Consider the following 24,675-nt stretch of genomic DNA (forward strand, 5'->3'; position numbering starts at 1 on the left):
ACACATCTGGAACTTGGATTTTACTGGGTCTTTTTTCTCTCCATCTTCAAAGAGCGAAGTTGGACTCAGCAGCTGCTCTTTAAATGTTGGTTAATTTGCTGTCCTGAAACTCAAATAAACAAGATATATACAACTATGAAGTGATGAAGTACTAACTGAAGGCCTGGCAGCGTGGTGGACCAATGGAAACATGTTTAGGTGAAATGGCCTTTCTAAAAGAAGAGCAGCGCTCATGTTATTGGTATGTTACTGGCATCAGTGAATGAATGCCTTGAAATAAACGCAACAGCCCAAAAATGCCTGTAAGCTCAACTTTTATCTGGATCTGCTGATAAAACCTTTATAGATGTCTTCATGAGACCGGCCTTAACTTGATCTTTGGGTCATTTTCAAAAATATTTTAGATAATGAAAACTCCCCAATTCCTCGGAAAGTATCCAGAAGGCATCCTCACAGACGCTCAGGCTACATTAAAGGTGGGAAAACCAGTGGATCTACAACAGTTGTCGTGTTCATAGGGGCGAGTCCAGCCTCCCTGCAGAGGACGTTTACTTCAGTTGCTTGGATACACAACCCCTGTCATCTGCTCAGTGACTCCAGCCCATGACCAAGGTGTGGTTAGCACATGCGAGGTTAGCACATACACCATCTGATGGGTTCAAAGCAGGGATGGAAAGAAATAATTGGCTTACAATCTATGGTCAATAATGGTCCCATTGCCTCAATTTTTTGCCTTATTGAATGTGTGCAGCGCCTGAACAGATTTGGTACCAGCACCACTCAGGGATTATCCATGTTGACTAATGGTGGCGAGGAAGCAGAATGGACTTCATGTGGTTCTGTTTTTAAATATATAACACTCAATAAACTCCTTAAGTTATCACTTAAATAGCACCTGTTTAGATGTGCCCTTTTTCCCTGTTGGCCTGGAGGGCCTTTTCCTGGTTACCACTCACACCTGCGGCTCGTTTGGTCATCACCAGAGGAGTATTTGAGCAGCGGACTGTCACCACCTCGACGCCAGAGTGTTTGCCAGTATTGGGTACTCTAGCCTCTCTGAGATAAGCTGAGTCTAACCTTTTGAGTTCTCGTCTCTCTGAGTCCTAAGTTCTAACCCTTTTTCTCCTTTGTGGTCCCCGGCAGAATTATTTCCTGATCAACTGGATAAGCCTGGTCCTTCAAGCTTTGGAAGGAATCTATGCGTCTCTCTGAGACTAAGGAAAACAATCACCACTTCAGTTTGCTGTCCACTTCAGGAAAACTCATTGACAGTCCGTTCCACTGCCCCTCTGGACCTCTGCAAGTCTGCCTGTCCGCCCTCCAGCAAGTTATCTCCTTATCTGAATCATCCCCACAAACAGGAACCAAGGAGTTACCACAAGTCATCTACTGTGAGTCCTTTCTGGCTATGTTTTCAGTTTCAACCTGTAAATCCCATGGACCTTGAACTCATCACTCTGATCTCCCTCTTGAGTTTCCGCTTCTGGTGCACCTGACTGCTGGATATTCCCCAAGCCTAGAATCCTTGGTTTATCTCCCTCTCAGTGTCATTATCTCAATAAACTGTTAAACTTTTCCCCTGCCTCTGAGTTGCATCTGCATGTGGGCAAAATATTTGAAACCCATCATGACATATACCAACTCCACTATCTTATTACAAGTGCATAATATCAAATAATCTTATTTTAGGGCAAAAAGTACTCCTTCCATTGGCAGATAATTTATTCACCTGCTTAATTTAGGGGCAAATATATGTATTCTATAGCTTTAACCGCATGTTTTTTTATCCGTTTTTGCAGTTGGAGAAACAGCCTCAGCACCAGATGCTAACTGCTCCCTGAGGGATGGGTTTCATGCAGAGGACTAATTTCAATAACGTTCGGTTTCAAAATGAAATAAGGGTTGTTGATATTATTATGTGCCTTAGCTTTTAGAGCGTTTCAGTGACACTGCAGCCGGAAGTCATTTTGATCAGGGGTTGCTGTGAAAATATTTGTTGTTTTATTTTTTGGGAAAAAAGACATATGAGCCTATAGACCTATTTAAAATAAAATAAAAATAAATAAATAGATTGAGATTCACTACTTTATTTTCCCATACAAATCAGGACACGCTAATTTAGCCAGCGTATGCCAGACGTCCTAGAATCTTCTAAAACACTGGCATACGCTGAACTTTCTATGTATTTTTTCAGTTTTGAGCGTATACATGAGACTGTTCTTCCTCACTGGTGGTGGTTTTCCCAAAAAATCTGAAATGCACTTCTGTGCCATATTTCCTCCTTGTTTCTGTCATTAGACTATGTACATTTACTAGTCTACTGCCGCGAGGGGGATACCTCTCTTCTCTGCAACCACTAGCTTGCTTAACGTTGCCACGACAACGTAACTTCCGTGAACTTGTGTTGATTAGGCCTCAAAATAATTAAATAAAAATACAAATTCGTGTAAGAGTAAAGTTAAAAAAAGGCAAAATACTTTGCACAAATGTAGTTGTACAAAGTATTTTTAAAGTCGTAGGGAAGCGGCTGCTCCAACGGTTGAAGTTCCGGAATTCTCCTGAGTGATGCCCGACTTTACACAAGTGAATAAAGTGAATGTGAGTGGTCATTTATCAAGAGGACAGGATTGTTGTGGCGGAAGGTTGGCAGGCAAGCTTGATTTTGGCTGGTTTGTTGGAAGCATCTTGCTAACCAGTTAGCAACTTAGTGCTAGTAGGTTTCCAATTGGAAACTCCATTAGGACCAAGTAGCACTAAATTGGTGACATAGAAACAACACTGTCAAGGAACACTATGAACAGTAGAAACATGCAAGAGGAGGAGAGTTTTGTGTCGGAGGTCGTGGATGAGTCTCCTCTGCCATACAGTTTTTATTTAGAGGGGGAAAGCGGGGACGAAGATGTTGTGGAAGAGGACGCCAGAGCGGGAGAAGTTTGGTTTGGTGTAGAAGGCTTACAGCCGTACATGTTTGAGCCCTTGCCTCGCAACACTGCCAGTTCTGTTAGCTCTACGCCTGCTGAAGACACAGACGTCCATCCCCATGAACACTGGGACGGAACTCAATGAGAAAGTAAATCATTCTTATTTCTCATTTCACCTGTTGCGTATATTAGCTGCGACACATAAATCAAGATGCTATGACCGAAAAACTTTGATTGACAGATGACCGTTGATATATGTTTGGCCGAATTTAGGTGTTCAAGCTGACGTAAACTAACTGGCCTTGAGATAACAAAAAAAAAAAAAAAAAAAAAAAACAGATTTTAAGACAGGATCTTTTTAAAAATAAAAATTTTCTAACTTTTGCGACAATATGGACTGATAAAGAGTACATTTTTTACACCCCCACTTCCCACGGCCATGCACTGTGGTCTAGGAAAACTAGGCATGGGGATGGAGGCTAGTCTCTGGGAAGCAATGATTGCTTAACTTTTTCAACTCTACAGAAACCTGTTAGTAGTTCATTTATTTAAATCTGATGAGTGGCATTAGAGATACATCTAAAATGTGGTTCACAGCAGATTATAAGGACCACTAGAATAAGGAGGAAACTTTATCTTCCTAAAAATGGCTCATGCTCTACTCTCCTCAGAGCTAAAGCACTCTGCTATTAGCCTAAGGCAATAAAAAATGCAATAATGTTGGAGTTTAGCGCTGCTATACAGGCAGTGGGTCATTATTTTAGATCTTCTCTGAATCTCCTTAACATGATAAAGTTTGATAAAGTGCATTTTATGAGGGGAATTACTGAGATCGGACCACTGAACCACCCAGTGTTGAAGGTAAACATCCACAAATAACTTGATAAAAACTTGTCTAGGATGCAGTTTATGAAGTTTTTAAATACAGTGAATGCAGAAATTCTTCAAAATTTTTTTTCCTTTTTACAGGACATTCTGAAGACCATAGGTCTGAGTCCAGCTAAATAAAAGTAAATAGAAGAATGGCAAGTATTACCCGACCTTTTCATATAAGACAACTATTTTAATGGATAAATGTCTGCTGTAGGAAATATGTTGCTGTTTTAAAGAATTAACCTTTGATTTATATTTTTAGCATTTGGAATAAAAAGAAACCCAAAACATTTCTATAAAGAGGAAACATGGATTTTTTTGGATCTTTATATCTGACTTGATAAAAAATATCTAAAAAACATATTATTGGTTCCTTTTCATGTCATCAAGTTGTGAAATTTCAATGTAATCACTCTTGATACAAATCTATAAAAAATATACTGTATTAAAAAAATGTCCTTAGTTCCCAAATAATTTTTATCCTCGATTAAGAACCATAGAAGAAGATCCAAACAGCCAAATGTGGCTCTGGAGCAATAGGTTGCAGACGAATCTTCTGTTTCCCTTGAACAGAGAGGATTTTTAAGGGGGCGATAACACCATGTGATTGTATGGTCTTGGACTCGTTTCATGCCACATCCAGAGAGCGGACCCTGCTGGGGCTAAAACTAGTGTTGCGGCGATGCCATTTTTTGGCCCCTACACCGATACCCAATACCTGGCTGTGCTGTATTGGCCGATACCGATACCATCCGTTTGAAATTTTTGTTTGTGTGTATAAATGAAGAACTGCATACTACTTGGATGTAAAATAATTGCCATCATGGCTTTGTCAAGCTGCTGCCTACCTTTGTGAAGCAGGAAAAAGACTAATAAAAAGTGAATCCAGTAGAACTTTTTATTGCCTACCTGGACTGGGTGACAATAGTTGAAGAATCTTTTGGCTCTCAAAATGGAATTGGTGCCCTATTTGTTGGTACTCTCCGATACCAATACCACCATTTTAGTGCTGGATTGGGACCCTGCCCGATACTGGTATCGGTGCAACACTAGTTAAAAGCGTCCCAAAGGTTTGATGTGAAAGCAGCTTTCATGGTATTTACAGTAGGTAAGACTCTGCCTGTTGGTTACAGCTCCACAGATCCCCTTTACTGAAATATCTGAGCTTTCCATTTCACCATATTCATGGTTTCCAAGAGTATCGTCATAAACACCTTCATGATGCCTGAAATGGAGCTGGAAAAAGTTGCCAGGTAAAGGGTAAAAACAGTCTGCACTTGATTGTTTGGCCTCCAGCTGACAGAGCTAAAGTCCAGGATCGGATCTGGAAAGTGGATGGATTGCAACATTATTGTTGTACCTGAAAGCAGACTGACAGCGGAGTGGGGGGACGGTAAGAGGCACATTAGAATCCCCCCATTAGGGCAGAGGGCCACAAGGTTTGGCTGAATAGAGGCTGGTTGTTTCTGCATGAGTTTGCCTATGATCTCATGTCCTGACTGAAAGCGGCCTGAAGGGGTGATGTAAAGCCAGAATTATTGAGGTGGAAAAACGACAAAACACAACGAGTGGCAGAAAGTAGACCCACTGACAGGAAAACCAACATTACAACCTGCAGCTGCTCCTTCACAATTCACCCAAACCCAGAGAGTCAGGTCACACACTGTCTAAAAACCTTAAGCAAATGCTCCATGTATGTTCAATCCTCTCAGCTCCTGCTATTTATTGCATAAAAGTTTCAAGAAACCCTGTGACTCACATTGGAATGACTCTAGAATGAGCTTTGCCAAATTTCACCCATGAGACCAGTAGTGGTGAAGTAGATCACAATGAATGCTGGTGGAAACACATCAAAGGAGACACTAAACATTAGATCTTTACTATTAACTCATATAACATACAGGCCTAGAGTTAGACAATTAGTTTCTGTTTTCAATTCAAATGTGCAAAGGGTGTAAAATAACAAAGCATCCTTTACATTCAAATAAAGCACGGAAACATTTAATTCATCCTAATCAGGGCTGATCAGATTTACAAAAAAAAAGTTTGTGATGCATGAACCTCCATCTTAACCTTAACCCATTGAAGAAGAATGGTCTGAGGTATTTTCTTCCAGCAGCTGAACAATTACAGGAACTGTTTACGGGTCGCAACAATCGGGCCTGAACCCTGTGACTGCATTAACACCCAGCTTATCTGACTACTACAGTGAACACCAGGCTGTCGGCTCCGTTAACACGCAATGGATGGAAAACACATTCCAGCAGCAGACGTACAGCTGAAAGGCATCAGCTGTATGGGCTGTTTATCTCCCAGTTTATCAGCCTCGCGCTTGTTATTCCACCAAATAATGATCCATGTGCTCTGGTATGTGGGTTAAATATACGATCCTGTCCATTTGCTCAAACAAATGCCTGCAGGAATTATGTCTGCACAAGAGAAGCATGTAGGGTAATGTAAGGATTTAGTATATTGTGAAAAAAATGTTGGAATAATAACACAAAATAGAGCAAAAATACTAAGAGCATCTTTAACATTTTAATAAGGAACAGAAAATTTTTCTTTGTTAAAAAAAAAAAAAAGTTCTGCAGTGTTTAATAAACATTTATGCTTACTATAATTACTCATTTTACTTATTTATTTATTTGTTGTTTTGTTTATTTCATTTAATTATTGCTGAAGTTTAAAACAATGTGTGGATCATGTATCATAGTCACTTTTTTTACATTATGAAGTTTATTAAAGCTATTGCTTTTTATTTGCAGACTATCATCAATTAGAATCACATATGTTTTGTCATTAGATCTTATCAAGAAATCTGATAATTTATTTTCATATATATACACCTAAAAACAATAAAGAAGCCATCAGTCAAAAATAATTTGAAAGATCATTGTAGTTTAAACTGAACTGTTTTCTTTATAGCAGCTATGGCTGCTAAACTTGCCATGACATTTTGGGCTAATGCTAAGGATGCTAATATAAGAAATGCTATTGTTGTTTTGTGTAAACTTAAACCCAATGTATGATTATCCCAGTCATAATAACATTCTAAAATAAATATTTTGTTATTACAATAACAATACAATACAATACAATAATATAAAATAATCATTTAATACATTATCTATCTAGCTAACACAGAACAGTTAGCATGTAAATGCGAGCTAATTTAGAGCTAATTTGAAGAAATCTGACAGAAACATGTTCTTTATTGTTCCCTTTTAACTTCAATTTCAAAAGAAAAACTTAATAATCATCTCAAATTATATACTTGTTAGTGAATTGGATTAAAACTGAACCGTCAAAAGTAAATTGGAAATTAATATATGGTTGGAGCTCAGATGCCGATTTTAAAGAGGTAAATTCCTAAAAATGTATTTGTTGTTGAATAGTTGCCCAGACAAATTAGATGAACTACAAATAATAATAAGATGACATAAAATATTTTAGCAATAATTCAATTTAGATATTAATTGAATTAGATTTAAAAAAAAAAGAAACAAGTACAGAAAAGAATAACAGCAATAATAATTTTTATTCAGAGGGCACTTTATTATTTGCGGGAAATCTATAAGTGCTACAGTAACAGAAGTTCAAAAATAAACTTTGTAAATAATAAATGATAATGGTTATAAATAAATAAATAATAATACTGAATTGCAATGGGAACCCAAGAATTTCAGTAAGAAGATAAATTCATACCAGTTTAGAACTAATGGACAAAATGCATTTAAGTGTAATATAAGAAAATATAAAATGACTCCAGCAGTGCTACTTAAAATCTTTAGATGATCATTTTGCAACTCTTAAAGCTCTGATTCAGTCAGGAAGGCTCACCTGCAACCAATCTTCTCATTATATATAGAATTTAAAGTCCTCCTTCTCACATATAAAGAATTAAACGGTCAAGCTCCATCTTATATCAGAGATCTGATTGTTCCTTATGTTCCTAACAGAGCACTTCACTCTCAATCTGCAGGTTTACTAGTGGTTCCTAGAATTTCTAAAAATAGAATGGGAGGCAGATCTTTTAGTTATCAGGCTCCTCTCCTGTGGAGCGAACTAAAATGTTCAGTCCGTCAGGCAGACACCCTGTCTACTTTTAAGGCAAGGCTTAAATCTTTCCTTTTTGATAAAGCTTATAGCTGGAGTGGCTCAGGTTATCCTGAGCCATCTCTATAGTTATGCTGCTATAGGTTTAGACTACTGGAGGACATAGCAACCCCTTTTTTCATCATTCTGTCTCTAATTTCCCACTCTGCAATGTGTTGGTTCTCTAACGCTATGCTCTCTCGGCTTTTTCTCATAGTAACTTCATCTGATCCTGTTTTGGCTGTGACACCATCTTGGAGATAAATATTAGCTGTGGCGCACCCATCAACACCTTTGTTTATAGATGCTGGAGCTAGGCATGTTTTTTTGTGTAGTCCTGTTTCTCTGACTTTGACTAACTGTATGTACTCTCTTCCATCCTCTGACATGGGAGCTGGCTCAGAGCTTCTCTGTCTGGCTGTGCGTGTCCTGGATGGGGCGGCCTGTGGAGCTGGTTTACAGCTGCCTTTTGTATCTCTGCTTCTGTCCCCTTGAACCCCAGTCGGCCTCGGCAGATGGCCGCTCATACTGAGTCTGGTTCTGCTGGAGGTTTCTACCTGTTAAAAGGGATTTTTCCTCTCCACTGTCACTGCAAGCATGCTTAGTGTGAGGGGTTGCCTTTAACTCAATGAGTTGATGCAATCAGCATGTTTTCCTTGGACAAAAAGCTGAACCAATCTGACGATTTGATCTGGTTGAATTGCCTCTGTAAAGTGCCTTGAGATGACATGGTTGTGAATTGGTGCTATACAAATAAACTGAATCGGATTATGAGCTTCTGCTCCTGCCAATCAGTTAATTATAAGCCAGTTACCATCCAGGAATCATTGCTTTTTACTAAGCAGCATCCCTTCTCTGCCCTTCACCACCTTCATCTCAGTGGACTTTGTACAGCTCTCCTCCTCCTCAAGCCCCCATCAAACCACCAATGTTAGACTCCAGGGGGGGAAGGTCACTTCATGTCAATAAAACTGTCTAATTATGATTTTTTTTTTCAGAGTAAGTCTCTCCTGCCTGAAATGTATTTGCAAAGAAAAACTACATTTAAGCTTGAAATGCAGTTGCTTAATATGCAGCTAAATTCCTCAGAGGTTTTGGTCCATTTTGAAATGACAGCATCACACAGTTGATAGATTTGTTTTGATTCACATCCATGAGAAAAACCTGCAGTTTTACTGCATCCCATATGACCCTTTATTGGACTGAGATCCAGTGACTGTTGAGACCACTGGAGTTCAGCTCAATAAATTAATCTGAGATTATCTCAGCTTAGTGACACGCTGCTGGAAGCAGCTGTCAGAAGATGATATTGTTTGGTCATAAAGGGAAGGATATGGTCACCCGATATGCTCAGGTAGGCTGTGATGTTTCAATGAGCCAGTCAAAAAATATCTCAACACAACAACAACAGCCCTACCCTGAACTGTTCATGATGAATACAACGGAAATTAAGAGCAGGAAACAATTTTATGACTTTGTATTGCCTTTAGAGTTGGAGCCTGTATGAACTGTAGTCCAAGTTTCCTGTTCTCAGTTCATTTGCTGCTGTAGCTCATCTGCTTCAGGATTGTAGTTTTCCCCCCTTCAGTTTTACCTTCAGATCTATATAAAAGCTGCTGCTTTATTATGCAGTGAAATTTATTACATTAACCCTCTATAGGGCAGGTTTTTGTTCATTTGCATAATCTATTTAAATTGGCCACAGCCATTCAGCAAAGATACTACTACATGGCATTATATGTCACTTTGGGATTGAACCAATCAGATGAGTCCTTTACTGATATGTTACCTCCTGTAAATAAAGCTGGGGGAAAAAGTTTAAAAGCTAAGATTAAAAATGTAATCCTATACATCAGCTGTAACAGATTATGGCAAGTGACCCTTGTTATTACATTGACCTTGGTTTTTGCCACCAAAGTTGAAATTTTTTTAAATGTTACAAAGGTAATGATTCCAATAACTTCCAATAACAATCTTAGTTGAATTTTTTGATTTTCAAAGTATTTCACTAGGTGCCCTATAAAGGGTTAAAGAACACATTTGGTTTTTATTTTTCAATTTTGTTTTTACAGATTTTATATTTTCAATGATATTTTTCAAATGTTCTCTTTATCAGATTGGGTTTTATGACCAGTAAAAAATGTTGCTTCATGCACACAAACAGAAATGCATTTTCACTGGGGCGGCAGTGGCGTTGGATGTAGGAGTTTGCCCTGAAATCGAAAGGTTGACGGTTCAAGCCCCGACTCCGACTTTCAGTGTCGTTGTGTCCTTTGGCAAGACACTTCACCTGCATTGTCTACTGATGATGCTCAGAGGGCCCGGCGGCTGCCACTGTACGGCAGCCCCTTTCAGTGAGCCCCAGGGCAGCTGTGGCTACAATGTAGCTTGCCACCGTGAGTGTGTGCATGAATGGGTGAATGAATGTAGTGTAAAGCTAACTTGAACAAAAGCGCTATATAAGTACATGCCATTTACCTCCTCACACCAGAGGGATGCAAAACCTCCAGAAGTAAAGACAATGTGATCTGGAAAACACTATTTGAAAAGAATGGGATTTATAAAACTCAATCTAAAAAAAATAGAATTTTTAAGTTGTTTTTTTTTTAACAAATATGAAAAATACCAAAAATGAACTAAAATCAGAAGAAAACAGAATGTAAACACGTTTTTTTTTCCTATCAAAAGAAATTCTGCAAAACGTGTTGTTTACTTGCAACAATAATGGAACAGAATTCCCTCCATACTTCATCAGCTAATGCCCTGCCCATTCTTCTTTCGAAAGCGATTATCTATTCTATTCCAACTCTGATAACAAATGTTTTCTTTCTCTAGATGCCTGGTAGGTCCTGGCAGATCAGCAATTTCCTAAATATTCAGAGCAGTCCGTCTGTCACCAACAACACCTGCGAAGCTCACCTAAATCCACTTTGATGGATTACATATGAATGGAAATCTGTTACCAGTGCTAAAGACCACAGGCGTGTCTTTTAAAGTGGCCGACAGAACACAATGGGACACGTTAGGAGTTCAGTGCTTCCCAGATTAATGGAAATCATTTTCCTATAAAAAAAGGAAACTGACCTTTGGGAGCAGATAGGTGGAGGCTGTACCTGCCCCTCTGATTGGGAAAAGTCTTCATGCTGGTTTTTATTGAAGAGGATGTAGAGTTGTATGAAGAGGTCAAAGTATGTAGCTTCCTCTTCTCTCTGGTTATATGCTTTATCAACAGGGCGGCCATGTTGCCTCCTCTTCCTCCTTGCGATAAAGTGTTCCTCAGCAGGACAGACTGGGCCTCCCTCAAACTGACACACATAAAATAGGTATTTATTAGGTGCTGCATACAGTCAAATAAGACATATAGACTGTGTCATACACAAAAAGCAAAACAATTTTTTTAACAGAAAAATACAACATTATCATTTATATTTTTATAAATACATCTTTACACAGAGTGAAGTGTCTCTAAAGACCTTGTTGATAGATGGTTGATGGTTATGGCTTAAAGACAATGAAAGCAACACAAATAAAGCAACATTAACCAGAGAAAGTTGAGTGGAGGGAAAACCATGAGGCCTAACTGAGGCCTATAGAGAAAAATCCCTGCTTAGAAAAATCCCATTAAGAATGGGGGGGGGGGATTCACAAAGCGTGCTCTTAAACAGAACTGGACTGTTGTACAGTAGTCCAAATTTCTCTTGTTGAAAGTAAAAGCTGTATTTTGTTTTAAAACAAATGTGAAGAGTGGAGAGGCTATGCTGGTGAAGATTCTCAGTAATTCAGGTTATAGTCATTATACTCATAGCAGGAGGTGGATCCCTTCCTGCCATCATTGCAACCCCAAGACCTGGCCTGTTTAGGCAGGCCAGCAATTCCCTTTAACAACCCCCTTTCAGAGACATAGACAGGTCTGGGGCATTGCAGGCTAACAGAAGAAGCCAAGCAACCCACATTCCAAAGGGGTGGACCCCTTAATCCATTTCAATTTGTAGGTTTTCTAAACAGAAACAAGGCTTTATTGGGCTGCTATAAAACTTCGAAATGAATGCCATTTCTGACATTTTGAATAGAAAAGGCTGCGTAGCGAAACGTCTTCAAACTTGGAAACAAAGTCCAGTGGATGTTTTTTAACATTTCTGGATTTGAGAGGCTATAATCCAGGTTTGTTCAAAATCCAGAGGGAAATCTCCACAGTCAGTGAGGGTCTGTCTGTCAGGGTTCGGTTGTGGTTTGAGGACCCAAATGCAGAGGCAGAGTTGAGTTTCTTTTAGATTTAATGATTGGTTCATAAAAAACAGAGGCAGGAATTTAAAAAAAATCAAAAAAATCCAACAAGAAAAAAATAAAAACAAACCAGAACCACAGAGACTTCAGGGGAAAACGGTCACAACGAGGTAAGACAGTAAGACGGAGTTAGATGAGAAACCAGCACTGAGGAACTGCACAAGGAGAGTATTTATGGCTAACTGAACAAATAGAGGACTAACGAGCAGATTGGGAGCAGGTGTGAAGAGAGCAGTATAGAAAGGAGCTAGGGGAAAAGGAGACCAACACAAGATGGGCAACAAATAAAAACCTGAGAACTGAAATATAACCAGAAAACACAACAAAATAGGAATTAAACCAATAAAACTAGAAAACATGGAGCAAAGTTAAACTGAATACTCAAAAGAAAACATAACAGAATCAAGACTGTGACTTTGTCGTGCTGTGCTAGCAGCTGGTTCCGGTCCACTGGGTTTTCTAAAGTCCGCAGTTAAACCAGCGATTCAGTTCTCTTCAAACATTCCTCGTTGATCCAAAAGGAAAATGCAAAGTTTTCGTAACTCTTTTTCAGAGAGTTGTTGTAAATGTTAACGGCTGTAGGCTACAGGATCTCCTGTAGCGGTCTGTCCTACGGCAAGTCTAGAGAAGCCTCTGACTGAAGACGATCTGTTTTTGCACAACAGTCTGATCAAAACAGGACATTCTAGAACAGGACCTCTTAAAGTCGGGGTCAAGTGACCCCACTGGCCGATCGCAAGATGGTTTTAACAACCATGAAGATTTGATCCTCATGGTTAATCACATCATTGCATGGTGAAATATGTAAAGGTATTTATCCAAATAAACGTACCACAAAATAAGTGAATGTAACATTTATTAGTTAATTTAAAACATGATGCAAATATTAATACAATGAAATGATAGAATGTCCAATGAAATTATTAATTGCCCCAATCAAATAATTAAATAATAATTTCAATTATTTAAAAAACATTAAGTGATTACCTTTATAATAAATGCAATATTTATATATATCTAATACATGATTCAATTGATATAAACACCATGAAATTCTAAAATACCGTTAAGTAATCAAATGTCCCATTAAATAATAAAAATTTTAAATGATTAAATTTTTAATATTTTTATTTATTTATTTGTTTTTTACCCTTACATGATTCAAATATTAGATATACTATTAGATATACTGTAAAATGGTGAAATATATTAGATGACTAATAAAATGCCTGATTAAATAATCAAGATACATTTAAAATGTAAATACAATAATTAATATTTTAAATGCATGTATTTATCTATTTATTTATATTATGTTAAATAGTCTATTGATTATATATGTTTTTAAGGGGTCCCCAGTCTGGGGTGCTATTATTTTGGGGGTATCTGTTCTAGAACGCTACACGCTTCCTTTAGCGTTAAGCTTTTTGTAGACCCTGATTTCATTTCCCAGCAGAATTTGTTCATTTATGCAAAATGAGCCCAAGAAAAGTTTATCAGGGGAAAGGAAACATGTAATCTGATGTAATCTTCTAATATACTTTGCCTTGCAAAAGTACTTTTGCAACATTTCAGGCTTCAAACTTAAAGATATAATTTTTTTTTTGTGATGAATTAACAAAGGGGATATAATCGTGAAGTAAAAAAAAAAAAACGTATTTGGTATTTAAAATTTTTCTAAAAAAAATAAAAAAACCTTTTCTTTCAGTGCAGCAAAATGTCTCCAGACTGAAGATCTCTGACTGATCCAATGTTGACCTAAATGACTGATGATGATAAACAGAGGGACACAGCAAAGGTGGAAGAAGATGCTCTGGTCAGATACATTTTTTTTGGCAACAATTCAAAAAATTAGGTTTGGCGTGAAAGCAACACACCATCCGCACTGTCAAACATGGTGGCAGCATCATGGTTTGGGCCTGCTTTTCTTCCGCAGATACAGGGGAGATGGATGGAGCCAAACATAGGACTGTTCTGGAAGAAAACCTGCTGCGGTCTGCAAAAGACCTGAGACTGGAATTGAGATTTATCTTCCAAGAAGACAATGATCCAAAACATAAAATTTCTACAATGGAATGCTTCAAAACATATCCAGGTGTTAAAATGGCCTAGTCAAAGTCCAGACCTTAATCACATTGAGAATCTGTGCAAAGACCTGAAAACTGCTGTTCAGAAATGCTCTCTATCCTATCTCACTGACCTCAAGCTATTTTGCAGGAAGAATGGGCAACCATTGCAGTCTGTATGAACTCAAGCTTAGCTGTAAAATGGACCAAGTTTCTACAATGAAAATTAAAATGGAGCCGAGGCGGAAGTTCAACTGAAAAAAACGGATTAATTGCCTTCATTCGCCTACGACACAGCCAATCAGCTTTGAACCACGCCTCAACGAAAGCCAATCAACATCCAAAGTTCATCTTAAAAGGGCTCTGATCTGCAACTCATGTGCTACCCTGTGCGCAGGTGGTAGATGCGCTGTGTGACCTCATTCAGATGACCCCGTTTCAACCCACCTCCAGCCCCTCCTCCACCATCGTAGCAAAAACTTCATCAGAGTGTCATTCTTCCCGGACTCTTACTGCATTCCGTGTCTCATTTCAACCGGTCTGGCAGAAGACCGCCATGTTGAGCCTGGTTCTTCCAGAGGTTTCTTCCCAACGGGGAGTTTTTCCTCTCCACTGACGCTTCATGCTTGCTCATCAGCTTCTCTCAACCTGTGTTATCCAACTGCACTTCCATTTTCCAGGTCCCTGAGTGAAGCTCTAGTATCAGCTCACACAGTCAACTGGATCCCCCCATAAAGTTCAGCATACCGTCTCGCTAACCAGCAGTTTACAGACTGACCAACTTCATCTAAATGGTAAATGGGATGTACTTATATAGTGCCTTTATTCAAGTCAGGAGACTTGACCAAAGCGCTTTACACTACATTCATTTACCCATTCACGCACACACTCACACATTGATGGTGGCAAGCTACATTGTAGCCACAGCTGCCCTTGGGCTCACTGACAGAAGCGGGGCTGCCGTACACTGGCCCCACCGGGGGCCCTCTGACCACCATCAGTAGACAATGCAGGTGAAGTGTCTTGCCCAAGGACACAACAACACTGAAAGTCAGAGCCGGGGCTTGAACCGTCAATCCTTCGATTTCAGGGCAAACTCCTACATCAAACGCCACTGTCGCCCCACTCCACCACCAGTTTCAGGCCTGGGGGGGGGACAGTCCTATTCTTTGCTCCTGTCCATGCATATCTACCAAAAATTCAGCGCTATGTTTCCTACCGAGGTCCGAGCGCCAAAGACAAAGAATTATATCAATACATTTCTTCTAACTGCCTTTTCTCTCCCTGTTAGTTTTTCAGATTGAACTAAGCTGAGTTTCAGCTAAAACTCAGCTTAAACCTTGGGAAGGTTTGGAAAAAGACAAAGTTCAAAGAAAACCTCAGAATGGCCTTCCCTAAGCTTTAACAACTTGTATACTTTGGAAGTTGTTTTTCCCGTATTACATTAAGGACAGATTTACTCCCCAGAATTAATCTTGCTAAATTAAAATCCATTAAGTGAAGTTTAACAAGCATCAATATAAGCAGACAAAGCAAAAATAAGGTGCGATAACAAAATGAAGTAAGCTAGTCAAGCTAAACTAACAGAAGATTACCCAACTAAAGCTTCAATAAGATAGGCTGATTAAACAAATATCATTTGTAAGTTTCATTAACTTGGTTTACACTAGGAGTGTAAATCACATCCATCATGGCGATTCGATTCAGTATCGATTTCCTGACCCAACGATTCGATTATTTTCGATACTCAAGAATACACCACGATTCGATTCGATTAATTTGTTTTTTTTTATTATTTGTTTTTTTTTACACCTTACAGGCTAAACAAAGTTTCAAGTTTGAAATAAATCAATGAAAGCTGTAATATCATTATGCATTTTCTTTAGAAACAACAGCAAATAACAGAAGTAGAAAAGTTGCATCAAAAAATACTGCACAATATCAGTGTAATGAGTTCAATGCAATACCTCGGCTCCAGAGAAACTGTCCAACATATTTTTTTAGAATGTAATAAATATACTCAGGAAAGAGAGATGTTGCTTAGAGAGTTAGACAGGAATAAAAATAAACTAGATATAAGGGAATTGTTTCAAAGGTCATCTGGGGATGTAGTTTTTGGTAGTATTTTTAATTTTCTAAGGAGAACGGGTATTTTAGGGAGAATATAATAGTTTGTCTGGTCCATACTCCATTCTGGAAGGTGGCGGTAATGCACCTATAAGTTGTTTTCCAACCGCCATTAAAAAAAAAGAAGAAGAAGGCTCAAGAGTGTCGACATCACCGCCCCCTTGAGAGACGCTCCGCTGCACCTCTCCCAGATTGTAGCTGACCACAAACAGTGCACCAGACAGGAGGGCGGCTTGTTTTGTTTTTATGACCGAAATTGCGGAAAACAACTCGTGAAGTTTGACCCGCTAGAAGAGCGAGGTGCACGAGAACGCTGGGACCCTTTTTCCAGCTGAATCTCCGCTCTTTTTGGCCCTCATTTCCCTCCGTCGTCGGACTAAACTTGTCCCCACTTCCTCACCGCCTCGGCAGTATCTAGACCCACAGCGTGTAGCTCAGACCACGCTTCAATACTGAGCATAATTTAAAAATGTCTGTGTCAAGCTTGCTGCAACACACTGCTGTAAGAGTATAACCAGGAAGCGAGGTAGGAGGGCAAAATAGGTTTAGCGGCACCGCAGCACGGGAGGGAGAATTACGCCCAGGAGCAAATGGATAAAAATAGGAAAAATAGGGGAATAGGGGAAAAATAGGGGAAAAAAAACATGAATCGATTATCTTGCGGACGTGTCGATGCATCGGATCGTCGGCTTTTGGATCGATGCATTGATACAAAACGATTATTATTTACACCCCTAGTTTACACTAAAGGCCAATTTATGCTTCTGATTTATATCCTCTGCAACCGTCAAATCTTTCTCTGTGCGCGACCACGCCCCCCACACAGAGGTTCTGCAACCATCGTCGTGCACCTCAAAATAATCCTTACTACGCATCGGACGGTCGCAAACCCAAGCAGACCTCAAACAGAAGTGCACAGACAAAAAGAACCTGTGATTGGTCCTTGGTATGCCTTTCCGGCTGTCTATGTGGTCGTCCTTCTCGATTCAGTGCCGGGGCACGCCATTTTTAAAAACCGAGGAACAACTGCAAAGGACAACTACGACGAAAGGTTAATCCAGGAGGCTCGGAAGTACAACCACTTGTACGATGCCTCAGACAAATTATATAAATAAATATGTCCTCTTCGATGTCTAGCAACCCTAGGTCCATCTCCATGACCGTGATATCTTGCAGACGCGCCATTGTTGTTTTGGAAAATAAACACTCCAGCCGGCGCCACCGAAGTTCTCGTGACCATCCGCCGGAGTTCTCGCAAGTTCTCGAATAGGCTTCCCCTTGCACTTTGGCGGGAATCTGCTGTGTGTGCGGAAGCATACCAGCAAAAATGATTCGCGACCAGATCCAAGCGACATTTAATGTGTGCGGTTGCAGAAGTCCCTTTAGATAAATCAGACTGGGCTATAATAAAATAAACTACAATAAGGTCAACTACAGCTTAGCCAGTGCAGGATAAGCTAAAGCTAAAATAAGCTAAATCAGTCTCAAACTATGGCAACTAACGTAAAAAAAAAAAAAAAAATTCAGCTTAACAAAGATTATCATAAATTTAAAAAAAGTCATTAGTAAATGCAAGATAAACTCAAATAATAATGTTTTTTAGCATTGTGTTTTTTCCTAGTTTGAAACTTAGCATTTGCTGCCTTTTAAAATAACTTAGTAGAAAAGTGCAACAGAACTGAAACTACTAGGCTAACTAAATCTTTCACATTGGCTATAAAAACAGAGATACATTATCCTACAGTAAATTATTGCCGTTATTTTTTTTCTAAAACACCTATTTTGACCATTTTAAGACATTTATTTAGGAAACTGCTAATAGCACAATGTGTATGGAGCTAGTTAAAACGTTCTCCTCTGCTAAGTTGTCTGTTCTGTTTCTGGAAAAAATGTCCATCATCTGTTTGAATAATTCAGAGCTTTGAAAGTTTGAAAGCTTTTCCCCCTAGTATACTTTAAAAGTTTTTTTTTCCAAATTACATTAAGGACAGATTTCCTCCACAGAACTAATCTAGCTATTGGCTGCCATGGCCCTGACCTCTGACCTCTGACCTTCAACCCTGACCACTCAGTCACAGCCCAACGCTGACCATTGAAATCTAGTTTAATTCATCTACATATCAGACTCTATAATCCCCCTCAGTTCTCTGGAGACAAACAATCGGGTCTTTCTTTTCCTCTCTCTGAAGGAAAAGCAGGAAAAGAGGAAGGGGGTGTTTGACACTGAACTATGAACCATTCTGCCTTAGAAAGGAAAACAAGAAACTTTACATCATTTTAAAATATGGTTTGATGTTATTAAATAGGTGAAAGTCTCCACCTGCTGTCTGAACATAAAACTACACAGAGATGTGAGAATATGAGAGAATAAAAGAAACATTTCAAGATTTGTAGCGCAAGTACTGAGAAAGATCATCACATACATTGGGGTGGGTAGGATGGGGGGTGGGGGGTTTTGCGAGGCCTAAAAGACACTTCAATTGAAATGGTGAACAGAATATAAAGACACACGGACATAGCACAATGTGTATAGACTCGGATTGAAGAGCCTAAAGGCCAATTTCTGCTTCTGACGCATAGCCTCTGCAACCGTCAAATCTGTCTCTGCGTGACCACGCCCCCTGCGCAGAGGTTCTGCAACCGTCGTCGCGCACCTCAAAAGAATCCTGACTAGGCATCGGACGGTCGCAAACTCACGCAGACCTCAAGCACAAGTGCTCAGACAGAAAGCAGCTGTGATTGGTCCATTTTTAAAAACCAAGGAACTACTACAATGAACAACAACGACGAAAGGTTAATCCAGGAGGTTCGGAAGTACAACCACCTGTACTATGCCTCACACAAATTATATAAAGATGCCAACTCCTGGAGGGATATCAGCCAGAACCTGTTCCTCTTCCATGTCTAGCAACTCCAGATCCATCTCCGTAACCGTGATATCTTGCAGACGCGCCATTGTTGTTTTGGAAGATAAGCCAAAGTTCTCGCGAGTTCTCGAATAGGCTCCCTCTTGCGCTTCGGCGGCAAACTGCTGTGCGTCCCTAGAAATTCCAGACCAACAGTGCAGAAGCATACCAGCAAAACTGGATGCCGACCAGACGCAAGTGACATTTGATGTGTGCAGTTGCAGAAGTCTAATCTGCCCTTAGGAGGAAACAAAGGAGAGACTCTTACCTCGGGACCTGCCTCTTCATCTCCTCTGCTCCTCCTTTTTTCTCATCTGGTCTCCTCTCTGAGGTTTCCGTCAGACCTTCATCTGTTTGAACTCCCAGACTTAATTTCAGCTCCAGCGATTTAGATCTTTGTGTCCTTTTTCCTTCATTACTTTGGGTCTTCAGCTCCAGAACATCTTGTTCCTCAACAGTTTTTTGCCTCTCTGGATCTGTCCTTATCAGACCCACGCTTCCTGGAGTGGTTCGGTTCTCTATTGGTGTCAGAATCATTTTGGTAACCCCTCCTGGATCTGCTCCTTGACTTTCAAATTCCAAACTTCCATTCTTCAGAGGAGCAAAGTTTCCATTGTTTGACGGCTTTCGATCAGAACATGTGTGTTCAGGTTGACCAGCTGGATGAGAGGATGTTCCTGGAGCGCCTCCCTCAGGACCTAAAATTCTGGTGAATTGGCAGCGGATGCCATGAAAACCTTTCCTGTACAGACAGCTGTTGGAAGTTCGACACAACGATCCATTACTGCAGGGTGGAGAACATCTGGCTGCAGAAAAAGAAAAGAGAGAATAACAAGTCGTTTTCAATGTGAGCAAATGCCAAGTACAGCAGTGGAGGGACTATGGTTTGGGCTTGTTTCGCCGCATGGGGAATCCTGCATACGTTTTGTGAATAGGTCCAGCAATGTTAACATGTGTAAATTGAAATGTTTGTTGCTCTGTAGGTATTTTTTTTACTTGTTTTGTTCCCCCCCCCCAAAAAAGTCAAAAACATGAGAAATTAGGGGCAGCAGCTCTACTGCAGGAAAGAAGGGGAGAAAATAACACCTAAAACTCTTTATGTTTCCCCCCATTTTAGAGGATCTGTTTCTTGAATTAAATGCTGGGGTGGGGTGGGGTGGTGGGTGGTTGGGAAGACAACAAACCAGGAAAAGTTGCACTGTTTATTACATGAAGTAAATATTGTGGATAAAGTGAATGTTTTGCTCACGCTTGATGCACATCCTGGTTTTATTCGACAGCCTCCAACCGAGACAACACAGACCTCCACAAACCCGAAGACTGCGGGAAGAAAGATTATTTTAGACATTTAAAAGAAGACAACTTTTCTTTTATTTAAAAATCTTTTGTTTTACCTAACGTCTGTGACTCTCAGGTTGGTAACAGTAAAAAAAACAATTAAAAACTTCCCCAAAATAAGCAAGACAAGTTTCTTTATAAAGCAAATCTCAGGACAATTCAAAGTGTGGTATAGCAAAAAGGAGGAAAAGTACATTGCAGTGGCATAAAGGTAATTAAATCATTCAAAAACACAAATAATGGGCTTATAAGTTAAGAAATAATGTTTAGATATTAGTCAGAGGCCTCTTTTATCTCAACTTAAAATCACTAAGATTTCAGAGTTTTTATAAGAATTTAATCCAGCTCAGTGGAGCATAAGAACAAAAAGCTGCTGCTCCATGTTTGGTTCTGGTTCCAGTTCTGCAGAGTGGATTTCATCCAGTAGACCAGAGAGCTCTGAGTGGTCAAACACTGAAAGCAAGTCTGTAATATGATTTGCAGCTAAGCCATTCAGTGATTTATAGACTAACAGACGGATTTCAAGGAGCCAGAAGGAGTTAGAACTGGCCTGATGTTCTCCAATTTCTTAGTTCTAGTGAGGATGCTGGCAGTAGCTTCCTGGATCAGCTGAAGCTGTCCGAACCACGTTTCAGGCAGAACTATGAAGACACTGCTGCAGGGATAAATTCTACTAACAATAAATATTCAATAATGTGGCTCAGACTGTGCTCTTGACCTGGAGAGCCAAATATTTTAAGAGAGTCAATTCAATTCAATTTGCACACAAATACTTTTTTACTATGTAATAAAAAGGTATTTTTATATATAGATATATATACACTGTGTGTGTGTATATATATATATATATATATATATATATATATATATATATATATATATATATAATGTGGGGTTCTCTCCAGGTACAGCATGTGAATGGTTGTTTGTCCTATTTGTCCCTGTGTTGCCCTACGATGGATGGGTGATCTGTCCAGGGTGGACCCCGCCTCTCGCCCGCAGACAGCTAGAGATTGGCACCAGCAACCCCGCTTGGGATAAACGTCATTGAAATTGGACAGATGGATATATATAGATATCCACCTCAATCACCACATAACAGCACTTTGTAGGGTTCTCACAAAAATGTCAAAATATTGATACCTGGGGAAATATTTCATACCATTTTCAGTACCATGGGAATAAAAGAAAAAAAAAATCGCCAAATAATCACGAAAAGACCTGTCCTGTCCCTTTCCTTCTTGTAAGTAAATATTGCTTTGCTGGAGTACAAACAATGGCTGGGAGATGACTTGAATTTTTTGTCTATGAAGATTTAATTCATTTATTTCACAATCAAAACATGCTACTTAAACCAGAGCATGTTTTGTCTTAATTTTCCTCAGCTTAGCATTAATCAGTGAGGCCGATGCTGGGTTCAGCTTTGAGTGTAGAACTGGCCTCGCTGCAAAGGATTTAAACATTACTCACAGTGTACTGGTTGTATTGAGGCGAAGGAGGCCCCGCCAACTGTATCCAAACAGAACACAGTCACACACCGCTGCTGGTCTGAACCCTCAAACACAGACATTCTAGGCTGTTTGAAACAACGAAAATAAGCTCCTCACAAGGTTTCTTTCGGTTCCCGTGATTAAATCTAAGGCTTTAGGATTACATGTCATTTACAGAATACAGCAAAGGCTTTTTCTTAATCTGCTAAAGTAATGCTCATGAATGAATAGAGAATTTATAGTTTTTAATCTGACTGAGGAGATAGAGAGACATCTCCTCTAACTTCTATTTATGTTCTGCAGTTCAAACAGCAGTTGATCACCCAGAGATGAATGGTAGGAAGCTGGAGATGAAACACGAGCATAACAGGCAGCTCTCTGTCTTCTCAACACTAGAGGAGGAGATGTGCTTTGAAGCTCAGACTGTTTGCAGAGCAGAGGAAGTGGACAGAAGCTTCACACAGCAGCTGGGAAACCTTTAAAGCAATATTCTGCTGCCTCCCTCAACTTTAAACCCATATTTATTACTCCAGTAGAGACAACTGTATGTTAGACCTGGAACTTTATTCCAATGGGTGTCAGTTGCTCCGTTTTGTTTACGCAACACTTTTGTTTTAAAGGGTTCTATTCAAAAGAACCAGAGGAGATTGCAAAATATGATAAAATGCTAAACAATTTTTAAACTTGTAAGTAAAACATACTAGCTGGGCTCAACCGAAAAACTGCTCGAACCTGAGATCAGATCAAATAAACTTTAGTTAAGATTTAAAACAAGATGAGGATAAATTTTACAAATAAATAATAAGGCTAAGCTATAAATGAAGTTAAGGCTAAACTAATAAAATAAGCCACAATGAGGCTAGGCTTAGATAGGAGTCACAAAGGTCACCATTAGATAATGTAATTAGGTTAACTAATGTACTTATTTCTATCCTTAAATCATTAAACTGTCAAGATTTGGTTTTAAGTTTTTTGTGAGGACCCAAAAGCAGAAGCTGAGAGGCAGGGGTGAGATCTTTGAAGGTTTAATCAATGATGACAGGCAGCCAAACAGTAATCCAAAAAACCAACATAAGAATTAAACACAAACCAGGATCATGGAGGCATCAGGGGAAACAATCATGAGGAGCCAGGGTAGGATGAAGTAAGATGGGGAATCAGCACAGAGGGACTGCAGAGGGAGTTTAATATGGCTGACTGAACAAAGGAAGGACTAACGAGATAATAAGGAGCAGGTGTGAGTAGAGCTGACGAGGAAGCCAAGGGAAAAGAAAACACAAGGGGGCGACAGAGGACAGACAAAGAAAAACCTAAGAAACTTAAATGAATCCAGACACAATAATAAAGCTAGAAAACAAGGAAAAACCTGGATGAACTTAAAACTGAAAACTTAGAGAAAAACCAACAGAACCAAGATCATTACATAAACATGGTGAACTGCATTGTATAAAATAATAATGACGAGTTTGCTCAGAGAATGGACGCTTTAACATTATTTCTGTTATATTGCATGCATATAACAGCAGAGTGTTTGTATTTTGTGTTGTTCTTTAGATTAAGCACTGAACCCAATAAAGGGACAATGACAAGCAAACATAAAACCAATAATGAAATAAATTATTTACAAATCTAAACCCAGGAAATTAGCTAGACTAAAAGGGCTAATCTGTGAAGAGGACACTATAGGTCCAAGGAATACAATCGGTTAAGATCAGACTCAATGACGTTAAGCCATTAAATGAGCAGATTAAGCTACAATGAAGCTACGCAGTAAAATAAGCGAAGATTAAAGTATTCCAAAAAAGGAAAATTAAAAACAATCCGCTGGACTTTGTTTCCAAGTTTGAAGACGTTTTGCTTCCCATCCAGGAAAAAGTCAGGAATAGCGTTTTGATGGGCTACTGTATAAAACCTCGAACTCAACGCTATTTCTGACATTGGCTCTCGCCCCTCTCTGTTTATTGTTGTTATTAAATTTCTCGAAACTTCCCACCGTCTCTCGCCTGAATACTCGGTCAATCTGCATGTTTTATGTTATTTTGTGAGTTATTTATCACGACACTCGTCTCCTCCATATAAAACGGTCAAATAACTCAAATGTTTTCATTGTTTCTACATGATCTGTCCTGGAACCATGTTCCATATCACCAGCTCATTGGTCTTCATCCAACCACAAACAGATCCTGATTAACATTTAATAAAATAATTACAGTACCAACCGTACTTATTACTATTTTTATCTATAAAAGTATACTGAGCGTCTTCAATGTTAATAGTGACTTTGTTAAGAGAAACAATCAGTTCATCCGTTCTGTTAAATCATCTGTCTGATGACATCACTGCACCTGCTGAGAGCAGCCCAGCAAAATGTGACTGCACTCTGTATTTTTGTTATCTCATTCTTTAGATTATGCACTATACACATTAAAAGCATACAGTAATGCAAAAATTACCTAAATAATTTACAAATGTTTAACTGAAAAATGCCCTGCCGGCATTCATGCTTCTGGAACACACTGGAAAAAATTGAAATCTAAATAAGTCGTTTTCTCTTAAAATAAGTCATTTGTTCTTG

General features: G+C 39.2%; 1 protein-coding gene across 1 annotated transcript in view; it reads right to left on the bottom strand.

The window, feature by feature from the left end:
- Positions 1-20,073, bottom strand: part of LOC119791534 (latent-transforming growth factor beta-binding protein 4-like) — a 75,837-nt gene extending 55,764 nt beyond the window's left edge. The window contains exons 1-2 of the mRNA XM_038297683.1: positions 19,541-20,073; positions 10,974-11,194 (exon numbers count right to left, since the gene is read on the bottom strand). Of these exons, the coding sequence (XP_038153611.1) occupies positions 10,974-11,194; positions 19,541-19,809 (490 nt within the window). The 5' untranslated portion in view covers positions 19,810-20,073. The remainder of the gene's footprint in view (positions 1-10,973; positions 11,195-19,540) is intronic.
- Positions 20,074-24,675: the final 4,602 nt, after the last annotated feature.

The sequence above is a fragment of the Cyprinodon tularosa genome, unplaced genomic scaffold (genome assembly GCF_016077235.1).
Source record: "Cyprinodon tularosa strain WSP-4 unplaced genomic scaffold, ASM1607723v1 ctg394, whole genome shotgun sequence".
Lineage (NCBI taxonomy): Eukaryota > Metazoa > Chordata > Actinopteri > Cyprinodontiformes > Cyprinodontidae > Cyprinodon > Cyprinodon tularosa.